Source organism: Colossoma macropomum, unplaced genomic scaffold, assembly GCF_904425465.1.
Source record: "Colossoma macropomum unplaced genomic scaffold, Colossoma_macropomum, whole genome shotgun sequence".
Classification (NCBI taxonomy): Eukaryota; Metazoa; Chordata; class Actinopteri; order Characiformes; family Serrasalmidae; genus Colossoma; species Colossoma macropomum.
In genome coordinates this window covers 30,652,033-30,666,213 of record NW_023494803.1, presented here as the reverse complement: position 1 = coordinate 30,666,213, position 14,181 = coordinate 30,652,033, and the positions used below count along the sequence as shown (strand labels likewise).

The 14,181-nt window shown below is 39.9% G+C and overlaps 1 protein-coding gene across 5 annotated transcripts in view; it reads right to left on the bottom strand.

The window, feature by feature from the left end:
• Positions 1-5,648: 5,648 nt before the first annotated feature.
• The window catches only part of fermt2 (fermitin family member 2), a 45,627-nt gene continuing 37,094 nt past the window's right edge, over positions 5,649-14,181 (bottom strand). For 3 of the 5 annotated variants that reach the window (XM_036593924.1, XM_036593923.1, XM_036593926.1), the window contains 4 exons: positions 10,642-10,662; positions 9,906-10,030; positions 9,525-9,666; positions 5,649-7,944 (listed from right to left, as the gene is read on the bottom strand). In XM_036593924.1, coding sequence (XP_036449817.1) covers positions 7,771-7,944; positions 9,525-9,666; positions 9,906-10,030; positions 10,642-10,662 — 462 coding nt within the window. In that variant the 3' untranslated portion in view covers positions 5,649-7,770. The remainder of the gene's footprint in view (positions 7,945-9,524; positions 9,667-9,905; positions 10,031-10,641; positions 10,663-14,181) is intronic. The other 2 variants (XM_036593925.1, XM_036593927.1) reach the window with 1 other exon arrangement.

Sequence of the window (14,181 nt, the reverse complement as noted above, 5' to 3'; positions counted from 1 at the left end):
ATTCATGCATTGGTAGCACTTTATTTGATGACTACCTACATCGAAAGCCCATCTTTTCATGTATGATAACATCACTGTCCCAGGAGGGGAAATCTTTTTTAGATTAATTAAAAAAGCAAGCAGTATGATGAATGGTTCAATAGAAATGGTCCAAAATTAGCTGGAATGAAATCTCATTATAATAAAACTCATTCTAATTAACAAGACTTTTTTCCATCTTATGAAATCACAAATTCAGAGATACAGGACTTTCTCACAGTAGCAAACAATAAATGCCTTATTTAAGTTCCAGAATGATAATGCAAGACTTGGCAATGAAGTGTTTCAGACACACTGGTACAGTTAAGCTTCATAAAACATAATTAAGATGATCAAATTTCCACATTGTTGGCCTAAAGTCCCAATGAACTGAGTGAAGTTGGCAATATGAGTTGTGAACTTCCATGCTTCCACCCAAATTCAAACAGGAGAAGCAAAGCTTAACACGGAGCCCTGCTGGTGTATAAATAAAAATAATGCATGGCCACGACTTAGTAAGGTGTGGGAACAAGATAATTAAGACATGGCCACGACTTAGTAAGGCATGGGAACAAGATCCTAATGTGTGGTCACGACTTAGCAAGGCATGATCTCGTTCCCATGTCTTACTAAGCCGTGGCCTTGACTTAATTACCTCATTCCCACGCCTTACTAAGTCGAGGCCATGCATTAGGATCTCATTCCTCGCATTAATAAGGCGTGGTCATGCATTATTTTATTTATATTGGATGTCACCAGCAGGGCTCTGTAGCTTATACCAAAAGTGCCCAAATTGAGGCCTGCAGGAAAAAGTGGGGCCCACTTTTGTCCACCTCTGCCTCAGCCAATTTTTATACAGGGTGAACTAGCCTAATGGTGGACGTTTTTTGTATTTCAGACTTTTGGAATATATTGTGATATGAAGCCAATACATTAAATCTACACGCTGTACTACTCTGAAATCCCCAGGATGTGTCCTAATCAAACCAAAAGAGAGAATAAATGGTGGCTATATCAGAGCTAGTAGTGCAAAGTTGTCTCAGAGTGCATTTCCTATTCTGGGACAGTTCTGCCCAAAATGTGGGACCTGGAAAGTCTATGTTAAAAGGCCTAAATCAATTTTACTTCATGTAATAAAAACTCTGTCTCTGCATCTGAGGTTCTCTCCCTATCTTATTTCTCTCTTCTGCCATTGTGATCTGAAAGAGGCTACATTCCACTGAATTAATCAATAATATGCACAGAATTAAGTGGAAGGATTTTATTAAATTGCTATGATAATTTGAATATCTTTGGTTTTGAAATCCATTGCTATGTTCTAAACCTGACTAGATTTATCCCCAACACTATCCCTGACTTTAAAGAGGCAAGATTGTGCCTTTCACGCACACATACATACAACCACACTGACAAAAACCCTCATACCATTTTAACAGATGCAGCCTCACTTAATTATTGAATATAATTAGCTTTTCACCTTAAATGTCTAAAGTAATCTGTTAGAAGACTAAAACCCTGTAAATAATCATTGTTATAACACAATCTATGCCCCTCCACACATTTTTGACTGACTGAAGTACTTTTAGAGCTGTCACATATAAGGCAAATCATACTGTCTCACCTTTCAAACCATGCAAGACAATAGAAAATTTGATTGAAATAACAAATATAGAGTATATTTACACCATATTATAATATTTATGATGTACAATCATATTATAAACACATCCTTATAAAAACTAGCAGAATTATTTTATTTATTTATAAAATATACCTTAACATTAATTTTGTCTAAACACTATGTCACTAAACTTAGGGTGGTCTTCATCTGGGGTGCTTCCTGTCTGAAGATTGCTTCACCCTAATCTATGATTGGATATTTGCGAAGTTATGTGATTTTGATTACATGACATCACAGCTTGTGTTAATCCATAATTTCATTGACTTTCAATTGTTTGAGGAAGACCTACACCGAACAAAGTTAGGTGTTCCATGTTACACAGCATCCCACGTAACAACACCCTAAATTGTTTTTTTTTTGTTTTTTTTTGCTTAGTTTTCTTTTTAAAGACCCCCTTGCAATCAAAAACATGTTTTTTTAAGTAGATTCTTTTGCATGGCTTATTGAGACAATAAGGAATGATATTGTGTCAAACGTGTTACCACAGCACAAAGTTCACATTTTTCCACTGAAAACACAGGTTTTCTCAGTAGTTCAAGTAAAGAGATTTGTGGAGCACTACATAGCAGCTTAGTTTTGTAGGTCACCAATGAAGCTATCATGGTCCAATATATTAAAATATATGTAGCAACAGTAGCTTAGCATGCTACAGCTTCACACACCGCTGCCCGTGCTAGCACCAGAGGCTTAACAAGCAGGCCGAAAAAACAGCTTCATCACACAGGTTCAGTTGACTGGTGATTCACTGACACACCAACTTCTGAATTATAAAGACCAAAATGTGAGGCAGTGAATTGCTTGTTGAGCCTTTAGCTACAGTTAGTAGTTTCCTGTACTGTAGAAAAACTGCTCAGACCAGTGTGCATTCCATACCAGTCTAAGCTGGTTTATGCTGGCCTGGTGCTGGTTTAGAAGCATACTGTACCTCATATGTCCAAAATGGTAACTTTACAGGAGAAAAAATACATACTTTACTTTTAATGTAAGTCAATGGAACCAGACTTTTTACAAGTCATTTTGGGCCATTTCTTTTGGCCCATTCATCATGAATTTTACACACAATGTAAACTACTATAGGCATTTTCAAAAACTGGATAACAACAAAAATGTAGATACAAGGTTTTGTTCCGACAGCAGCGATATGCTGGTTTTGCTGGTGTAAGCATTATTCACTCAGCATTATAACTTCCATTGCTGCTAACCAGCACACCAGCATCCAAACCATAGCATATGCTGTTTTTGCTGGTGACCAGCTATGCAGGTTTATGCTGGTTTTTGCAACAATACATACAAATATTTAACAATTTAATGTTCAATATAGATTTTTCATGGTTGAAACTATGACTTCAGTGGAATTTTATTTTTTATTTTTGAGAAAATATGTAGTGTAATATTATAAAACAAAAATTGAAAAATCGACATCATACAATTGCCATTGACTGCAACGACAACATGGTGGCGCAGTGGGTAGCGCCTCACGGCAAGAAGGGCCTGGGTTTGATTCCCTGGCTGGGCGACCAGGGTCCTTTCTGTGCAGAGTTTGCATGTTCTCCCTGTGGCTGCGGGGGTTTCCTCCCACAGTCCAAAGACACGCAGTCAGGCTAATTGGACATGCTAAATTGCCCCTAGGTGTGTGTGAATGTATATGTCTGTCTGTCTGCCCTGTGATGGACCGGTGATGGTCCTGCCTTCCACCCAATGATTGCTGGGATAGGCTCCAGCTCCCCCTGTGACCCAGAAGGATAAGTGGCTTAGAAGATGTGTGTGTGCAACAACAATGTAACATGTTTGTGGCTAACGGCTACAAGCTAATAGTCTAATAGGCAGTGGCGCACAGAAAAGAGGTGAGAAATATCCACCGAAGAATATCTCTTCACTGAATTTAAAGGCAAGCCTGTGTGTATCGCATGTAAAGAGTCCACTGAAATCTTTATTGTATACTTGTGACAAAAATGTGAAGCTAACAGGTTGCTAGCTAGCTGTTTTTATCTTTTGGGCCTTGGCCCACCACAAACATTGCACTTTGGCCCCTGAATAAAAAAAAATAAATAAATTTGGCCCCCCCAGCTTAAACATATGTCCAGGATGAGGAGGAAGAAGCAGTGCAAGGCAGAAGAGAACAGACACCCACTAGCCTGCCTCTTACTAGCCATCCCAGTAACGCTGCTATAGAGAAGACTGGAGGTGCAGCTCGAGTGGGTGCAGATCAATTCAGAGCATTATTGACAGTCTTAAGAGCAATGTGTGGGCCTGCGGCATGAACACTCAAGGATTAGCAAATAAATCTTATGTATCATAGAAAATGAAGGTTGGTGTGCATTTACACTATGAATATAGAAGTCACGACTGATCCGAAACAAGAAGCACGAAACACACCTCACACACACTCTCCTCTTGAGCCATAGCTGTTCACCAGTCACGCTCAGCAGGTCTCACTGAACAGAACACAGGATCTGTGGGTGCCAGGTGGTCAGGAACACATTTCCATCTCCAGGACACTGACTCTCAGTACAATCTGCTCAACAGGTAAGAGACAACCAGATACCAAGAGTATACCTAACGAGGGATGAGGGAGCGATATAACCACAGACATCCAATACTGTGTAAAAGTCATAGACCACCAATGCAAAACACATTCAGCAATGTTAAGGTCTGGACTCTGGAGTGGTCAGTCCATTATTCTGAGAACTCCAGCAGCTTCTTTGTTTGATTTTCTTTTTTGTTTATTTCCTTTTCTCAGTAAGGGCATCTTGACAGCTACACATCCTTTCAGACTCATATCACTGAGAGGTCTTCTCACAGTGGAAGGATGGACAGAAACATCTGTGAATGTTTTCAGACACGAAGCAAAAGTGGAGCTTGATTTTCTCCTCTCTCTCCAAGATGAAAGTTTTAAGAACTGTTTATCTGATGGTGATTTTTTTGTGATATACCAGGTGTTCTTTATATATTTTATCTCTTTCTCTATGCATTTTATGCAGTTTTTGAACTTGAGTTTTGGAAACTCCTGATTTTCCTTTGCTATTTTTTATGCAAATCGATTCTTTTATCTGATTTCCTCAGAAATGTCTCCTGAAAAATGAACAACTTGTACTTCATGGGTGATTTGACTGGAAATTTAACAAATATATGATGGTCTTGGACTTTTGTACAGTACTGTACACCAGTGGCGTACAAAATAAACACCATGATGACACTCATACTAATGTCATTTGATCAGAAACACAAACCACACAGGTGTACTTTGTAGGTTTAAAATGACTGACTGTATCCCATCCACTGACGCACAATTTTTCAGTCCCCTCTAACCTTTCCATCAACGGACTGCCGCAGAACCATCACTGACCAGATATTACTTGGCCGGTTAATCGTTTTTAGCATAGCAGTCATTCAGTGTGTTGTGCTGGCATGTGTGCATCAGATACAGCAGCCTTGCTATAGCTGATAGAAACGTCTACCCTGCTGGTCCACATTGTAGGTCAACAGTAAGAGATGATAGCTCATATTTTTCCATGAACAGTTTGTGTTAGTCATCCTCAAGCCCTTCTTTACCTTCTGACCACATGACCACTTTTGGCTGGTCATTTTTAGTTGGTGGGCAACACTCAGCACAGCAGTGACAAAACACTTAATGATCCACCACCCATAAAATATCAGGTCAACAGTGGTCCTCTGCTGATAAACTGTGCAGCACCAGATGGGCTACAGAAACCTACGAGATGAACCTACATGGTAGGTGCACCTGATAAAGGGTAGGGATACCAGCGCAAACAGATAGTGACCTCTGCTGGTGAAAGCAGAACAATGTACTAACTGCAATAACAGAGAGAGACATTTTCATCATAGGATTTTAAATAAAAACCATTTTTATTTTTAAAATAAATGCATTTACAGTCTAAAAACAGCAGGCCATGCACTGCCGTTCAGAACATCTGAGGCAAACAAAAACAAAAAAATAAACAATATAGGAGGAAAAGATATGCTAAGCTAGCCGTTCTTTTACTTCAGTTTATGGCGATTTGTCTCAAACTCCAGGGTGTGAAGGTTTTCCTTCATCCAAACATTTGGCTTTTAAATCACCATTAATAAAACAACAACCTGACTTTCCTATAGAAGACACAAAGAAAATAGCTGCTAGAAGCGTCTTCATGTGTGTTTACTAACAGGAACAAAACCATTAAAAAACAAGCTTGGCCAATACTTTACTGCAGGACGCAGAAATAAACATTTCTTTACTATATTTAATTTAAAGCTGAAAAAGAAAAAAAATGGCAAAGCCCTTGAATGTGGAAGTGATGAAATATGCAGCTAGATCTACAACAGATTCTTCAGACCTGGAGCTTGAGACATGCTTCATCACATTATATATATTTATATATATTTGACTCTTAAAAACTCAGTAAGACCTTAACATTGGCAGGCACACATCATACCACACAATGCTAAACGATGGCTTTTTTCCTTCTCTTCTGGAAAAATGCACTTCCAAAAAATGACAGAAAAAAGCAGCAACATAAACGACAATAACTGTACAATTCTATAAAACTGTGTTTTTACATTAGTTACAAAAACTAATACTTCATTTAGCATTCCTTCATATTCAGAAAAAAAAAAAGACGGACATTGCATGTATTGTCTTAAAACACAGTGACCTATTGCTGGTGCCTAACAAAATATAACAGTTTTGGATAATACTATATGGTTTAGGATAAAGTGTGAAAGGCAGAAAAGCAGGCCGCACGGAGAATACGAAACGAACTCTTCATGGTGCTTAATGTTTGTAAGAGCCAGCAGGCTCCAGAACACAGCTGAGGTCATCCTTACATACTTCAAACTGAACAGTCGCTGGACAGTTTTCGAAGGAACAGCACATTTGGGATACTGGGGCTATTTCTTCATCACGTTGCCTTCATCATATTGTTTATGCTGTCCATTGCAAACTGCTTCTAGTAACAATAAAACCGGTGACTGTTCTTTATAGTAGAGAAAGCCCAGAGGCCATCCACAAACAGCTGTAGTACTGAACGCATAACTTAAAGGGCCCTGGACAGCATATTAGACTAAATAAAAAAGTATATGAAATTAAAAAAAAGCTACACGATAAACTACAGCTTATTCACATCGGGACCTTTCTTTCACTGTAGAAGTGCTTGCAATGTCTTCATGTCGACAGACCATATTAAAATAGAACTACAGTCTTGTTGTGGGATTGACTTTAGTGTTTTGAGTGTCAGCCCTAATCCTGCAAGACTCTCAACCTCCTTCATAATGAGAAAAACTAAACGTAGTGCCAAAGATACTTCATTAAAGTGGCTGCTACCACCACCGAGACTATGTTTACAATGTCTGTAGTGTTAATTGGTCAGGGAAAATAAATGCAATGGAAATGGTATGAAATTGATGGCAAGTTAAATCACAGTGAAGCGGCGTATGGACTACAGAGGATTAATCAACACAAATGAGCACCAAGAGAACCAAAACACTCAATTCCCCAACAATACAACCAAAACATAACAAGTGCGTGCTGAAAAAAAACTGTTGGATTCTTTTGTTGCTGAGAAAAGCCTGAATATTAGCACAAAAGGTGAAAGGGTCATGGATGTCACTCCTGTAGGATGCACGGGCACTGCAGTAGCAGGTGGCAGGAAGGCAGTGACGGGTGTCGGACGCTGCAGTGACTGCACACACACACACACCAAGCATTCCGGTTGCCAGCAGGCAGGAGTCTCTGTGAAAGTAGCTGCTCACTTCAGGAAGCATTCTCAGATATGCCTCAGCAAGAGGTGAAGCCTTGGGCGGAGTGAGAACATTCTCCTCGTCCTCAAAGTCACATCATTAGTGTTATTAATGTGTTTGTCAGCGTTAATGCAAGAAAAAAATAAAATAAAACTTTTTAATTAAAAAGGTGATGTCAGCTTTCAAACAATCACTGTGTGGCCATGTCAGACTCTTGGCATGGTTTAAAAAACAAACAAAAAAAAAAAGATAAGAAAAGAATACAAGAACAGAAAGACCCAGACATCTCCTTCCCCTCATCACCCCATCCCTTTCTGTTGGGTGGAGAGCAGCTCTCAGACCCAGCCACTGGTGAGCTTGTAGAACATCTCCTCGTCTAGAGACTCGTTCTGGTCCTTGGCACGCGTGGATAGGAAAATGTAGCCACCGATGAACTCATGCACCACCTTGCAGTCCACTTCTGCACAGATGAACGACAGACTGGGCTCATCCGCAAACTCTACTGTAACCTAGAGTAGAAAACAGCAGGAATTTAGGGCTGGGTTGTAAAACAATAATAAGACAACTGAAATCATTTTTTTAATATATATAAATATTATGTATTTGAGGTTTTTGCCAAAATGATTATGCTGTTCTGCTTCTCACCCTGGTATTATCAACAAAGGCTTGAACTTTGAATTACTGCTACATCTACACACTAGGGGGCAATATGAGACACTAACTCACTACACAGAGAGGGAGAAGTCTAGTCATTCACAACACCACAGATCAGCATAATGTAAAAAAACAAAAAAAAAAGAAAGAAAAGAAAAAGTTAACGACTATTTTCAGTGTTGAAATTATATACAGTAAAAGTCCTCTGCAGTGTGGAATTGGTTTGGTTTCCTAAGATGCAACTGTCTTTGATCAGATTCCTTATAATACACTTCAGTCTAAAAATATAGTAAAGTATAATGAATATATAGTGACAAGATATTTGGCTATATTGCATGTCCTAACTTTATGAGATGTGAGGGAAACCAAAGCTAATTTTAGTCAACGTGAATTAGAAATCAGAACCCATTTTTCTTCCTTAACATTACATATTTCTGAGTAAAACAGGATATTCGGGTGATAAAATGTGGGCGAACATTTGTTCTTCAGGATCTGATTGGATCATAAAAAAACAGGCATCCCAAAACAACCAGGGAGTCAGACTCTGATGGTGGGCAGAATCTGTTTTGCAGAAAAGCCAAAGGAAAAAAAACAAAAAACAAGTAGTACAATATTTAGAGGTGTATTTTCTATTCTTTCTAAAACACACATAATTGTGAAAGCTTGATTTTAATGTGTATTTCTTTTAACTTCTTAAGACACAGAGAAGGTGAAGCGCTGGTTAGTAATCTAGCCTTTTAGCATCCACAATTTCTCGCTTTTTTGGTTTACATTTTTACAGCAAGAGCGAGAGGAACAAAAGTCAGGTTAACGTTAAAATAAACCTGTGTACAAGTGTAACTACTGAACGTATGTGGGCAGTACTGTGTGTGTGTGTGTGTGTGTGTGTGTGTGTGTCTGTGCACGTCGCTTCATCATCAGCTGCCCTCCGCCCACAGAGCCTCAGCCTCACAGAGCAGTGGAAAACTTCATAAAACAGTACAAATACTGACTGAGTGATTACCTCACTCAAACTACCTCATTCGAATTAACATGAGTGATGATTGCCAGTGTGAACAAGCTGAAATAATTCATTGTTATTTTCAACCTGTTCAAAAACCAAAAGTGAGTGAAGAATTGAGGTCGACGATAGGTCAGGATGGTGGGAAGGGAAGGAAATCATGCTGAGATATTATTGGTTAGTGTAATTTTTTTCCTGCCCGTTGGAACACAGTGACACAGCAAAATGTCAGAAAACATTCAGAGTCAGGCAAAAGCCACGGCTCTAAATTTGATAAAAGATCACGGAGAAACGAGAACTTTGCCTTGTGAACGATATGACACAATGGACTGTGCTTAATGTGACCAAGGACATGAACTGACGAGGTAAAAAGAAAGATGCGTTTTGATTTTAGGTTGATTTTAAAACTGAGCAGGAGTAAAAGAAAAGCCATACCATCTTGATCTCCCAGTTGACGTTCCACTGTTTCATGTTGCTGAACCGCCAGGTCTTGATGGCATCTCTGGTGCTGGCATCTATGCGTATCAGTCTGTTGTATGTGATGCCAATCAGCTCCTCTCTCTTACTCCCTTGGAATCTTACGAAGACAAAGGGAAACATGACAATGAGGCCTTTTATACAGTAGTCAAGACCAAACAGGCGGTTACTATGCAGGTATAAACTCTTCTCTAATAAACATGTTTAAATAAAATGGAAAATACGCTAAATGATCAAAGAGGTGTGTCTGTTCATACTGATGCATGGAAATATCCGCTGGAATCAGGGCGTATGGAGGCTGGTAAACACGATTAAGAAGACTGTGGCGAAAACACTCACTTGGCCAGGAAATGAGTGATCCCAAACTCTGGCAGCGACTGCCAGGCCTGGATGAAGCGCATCTTGGCTTCAATCAGACTCATCTGGGCCACGTTCTGATGGGCCTCCAGGATACGAGCAGAGATCTGAAGACAAAAACACACAAAAAGCAATGTCAACACTTAAGTTACTAAGCATGTACTTCCCCATCAACCACATGCACACTCACCAACATTTAGCAACAGTTGATGTCACAACGCTTCATGGTGACGAATATTCATGCTATCACCCAACTGTCACCAAGCATGCCACACATGGCAGATATTAGCGTGTCCCCACAGGCGTGAAGGTGATGAGGCAGACAGGCTCTCCACCCCTGAGAGAGGCCTCAGTGGTGATCTCTAACCACTCCTGACCTCACCAAAGCTCTACAGCCCAGGGCTGCTTCAGCCCCACAGCTAATGACTCAACAAACACAGATGGACTGAGAGGTGCCTCATCTGTCTGCCTTAAACTCACAGTATTTTCCATTTTAGATTTTCTGCTGTCAGTACTGACACCACTACTACCATTTAGACTCTAAAGATCACACATTCACAAGTTGTTAGTACTAAGAACAGATCGGACATGAGTGCATAACAGCCACTGAAGTCGTTTTGAGCTACTTAGAACCAAAATGAGTTAGTAGAAGAGTATCTAAAATGGAAGTAAGACACAAAGACAGACATCACTGCAACTGACAAACAGTTTCACTTACCAGGTCCCTGATATAGCCTGGCTGAAGAGGGGCAGGGGTGAGAAGAGAGCAAGAGGAGGGAAGAAATAAGGAACAGGAATAAAACAATAAACAAATAAAGCAAGTGAGAAAGTAGCAAACAAGCAGATAAGTTCAAAACAACAGATTAGCAAATAAAGCAATAAAACAATAAAGGGCACGTGGCAGACAAAGCTCATGCAGCAGTCTCCAGCTGAAGGCACGAGAGGAGGAGGCAGGAGCAGAACAATGAGAAACACAGTTTCTGCAAAAAAAACATTAATACACAACAGTGCAGGCTTTTCTGAAAACATGGTATTCTTTTATTCTTAATCTGTGTTAAAGCAGTGTTTGCCAATCCTCATCCTGGACTACATTACACACTGCGCAGTTAATATTTTGACCACTCAAGCAAATCTGTTCTGTTTGAACATTAACTGATGTGTCAGATTGGCTTTTTCATAAATAGAAAACATGAAACTGTGGATTACAAACATAGTCCAGGACTGGTTTTGGGCTGTTATAAAAGCCAACAGCATCATATGTCATATCTACATGTAAGATTTGATAGAAACGGTAAGAACTGGCTGTTAAATGTTAAGGAAGATAGCACTTTTCACATCACTGCCATCACAAAAGCTTGTATTAACATACCTTTACAGTGAAAAAATGAAAAACAATCATTTGTTAAGGTAACTTTAAAAAAATAAATTCATTAATTAAAAAAAAACAAAAAAACGGTACTCTACACTGCATAGTCACCAAGTTCCTTCCGCTGACCTTATTGCACTCATTCACACTTCATTTCTGATTCACTGATTCACAGTTTCTCTTCACTGCTCGGCACTTTGATTCTGTGTTTTATTGTTCTCTTACTTAAAACGTATTTTATTTAATTAGATAAGGCTGTGGTATGGCTCTTGATTTTTTTGTTTAGGTTCTTGCAGCATGTCCTGGGACTTCGCCTTATTTATTTTCCCCTCATTATGTTAAATTCAGCAAATAAAAAGTAACGTGCATCAAACTGTGTAGAAATGTGTTCTCTGTAGAAAATGTGTATTTATTTCCACTTACAACATCTGCAAAACATAACTGACACAGTTTCACCAGGAGCGCCCAAACTTGTACATCCAACCATGTACCTTTCACTATTTCCACCAGGGGGTGCTACAGCCCAGATTAAAGACAAACAGAACAGACTCAGTGACTCAAAGTGACCCACCATTTGGCTCTGACTCTGTTCCTTGTTGTTTGTCAAGTCATTTTCACTAAACTACTTAGCAAAGACAAGCTATTCTGACATCCTACACTCCAGAGATATGCTAATTAAGGCCCAGTTCATCTAGGATTAAAAGACAAAAAATAGACTTTGTTAGATGGAGAGAGAAGTCCAGTTTATTGAGGGAGGAAAGACATGGCTGCAGTGTTCAAAAAGAAAAAAAAATTCATCTTCTGCACAACTGAAAGCGGCTGTTGTGTTTGTCCCAGGCTCTTTTCCCCCTCTGCATTCACAAGCAGCTCTCATTTCCTGCTGCTTTCCCGCCTGTTCTCTGCAGCCCCACCCCCAAAATCCTGAGGACAAGCTCAGGGGATCCGGCAGCTCTGTGGCTTTCATGTAGCGACAGCAGGGTGGGGAGCAGCTGGGAGAGGAGGCAGACGCTACCAGCCACCACCCTTTAAAAGCACTGTAAATTCTGGACTTCAGCCAGGGCCACTGCCCCTGCACTCAGTCCACATTCACTCAGAATGGCCTTACAGTCTCAGTCTATCTCTGTCTCTCCCTCCTCATCTTCCTGTTTCTGAGTGGAGTAAAAACACTGCAGACTATTTTAAAAAATAACATGGCGCACTCAGAACTGTTCCATTCAAACTTGCTCAAGCTCCTGTGAAAGTTCCATCCCTGCATCAAACTGCAACGATTGTAGATTTTTTTTCCATTTAATAAGGCATTTCCTGCCATTTCCTGTGTTGCTATTTTACAGCCTTCTCAGCAGTCTGCAGAGATGCCAGGCTGCCAAAGCATGCACACAGACCAGGCCTGGGCTGCTCTCACACCCTGACTCACATCTTAATGCAGCTACACCTACACAAACAACACCCCCTTCCAGTACCATCTAATCACTTACACATTGGGCACATTCCAGCAAAGCCATAGCATCCACCAAAACATACCGCCATGTGCTGCGCTATACACAACTTAACCACTTACATATGTACCACATACTGTGCCCTACAATTCAGGCCAACATCGAATTTTAACTTAGTGAGCAAATATTCAAGACACAGCTTTACTGAACATATATTACTTTCTAAAATTGGTTTCTTCTACAAACAGATAGAACAAAGCACTTCTGTAGGCTGTTTTGGATAAGAGTGTGTGCTAAATACCTTTAATGCAAAATATCATGTATATGTAAGTGCCATCTACCCATCATTAGGCTTTAGAGATTTAGAGTCTTTAGAGCTAAAAGGCATGTCCTTCACCGTCATGGGAAAAGGGAAACAGAATAGGAACGGGGGAAAAAAAATAATAAAAAATAACAGAAATAGGAGAGGGGATGCAGATATCTAGGTTAGCTGCATTCCTCTAGAGAACAGCCTGACGCCAGACACCCAGCTGGGAGGCCTCAAACCCTTTACTCAGGCAAAGTAACTGCTCTCTCAAATCAATTATTCGCTTCAGTGTCCTTCACCCTCTCACCCACGTTCTAATCATTGGTTTCTCAATCGTTCTCTAGTCCTGTCTGGGTTTCTGTCTGTCTTTCTCTCAAATCTTTTTCCAGTAACTTGTTGTGTACTCCCACTTAAAGTGACCTCTCCTCCACAGAACATCTGCTCAATTTTACAGTGAACAGTGTGGTACTGCATGATATCATGGCTACATAACTACTGGAAAAGTAGGTGAGGTTTTCTGGAGGCATGTAGTGGTGATATTTCTCATGCAGCAATAGTGTCAACATTAAACAAAATCAACAGCAGCAACAATGGAGGAGCTTTAAGTTCTGACTGCATTGTAAAGAGTCTGGAAAGGCTGTTGACACCTTTTAGTAACTTTTGTGTTCATATCATATCCGAATGTACTTTGGCCATATTCCGTTTACATTTTACACAAAATGCAGTGAGCAGATGACTTTCCTGACTTTCCTTTACTTTCCTGCAAAAAAAATCTGTTACACATACATTGTTCATGTTTTACTTCCATTACAATATGAATCGACAAGCTTGGCTTGGATGCTTCCAATGGCCCAGAGTGCAAGAAGGGATAACCTTATGTATCCTCCATCTTGTGTTTTCTTGTTTATTCTCACACCTGCCAGTCAGCACTCCACAGACGCATTTCCACTTTTGTGATTGTAAGGAGATATAGAAAACGCATTCCATTTACACTTGTGCTGAACCTGGTCGAGATCCGCCTCTGACAACCTCCAAAGGCGTCCTAGGTATGTTTACAACTGGCTTTTAATGCAGTGACGTGAAATCTGAACATGAACCAATTCCCAAAAATGCATGTAAGGTATGTTAATGCAAGGTGTACATGGTGAT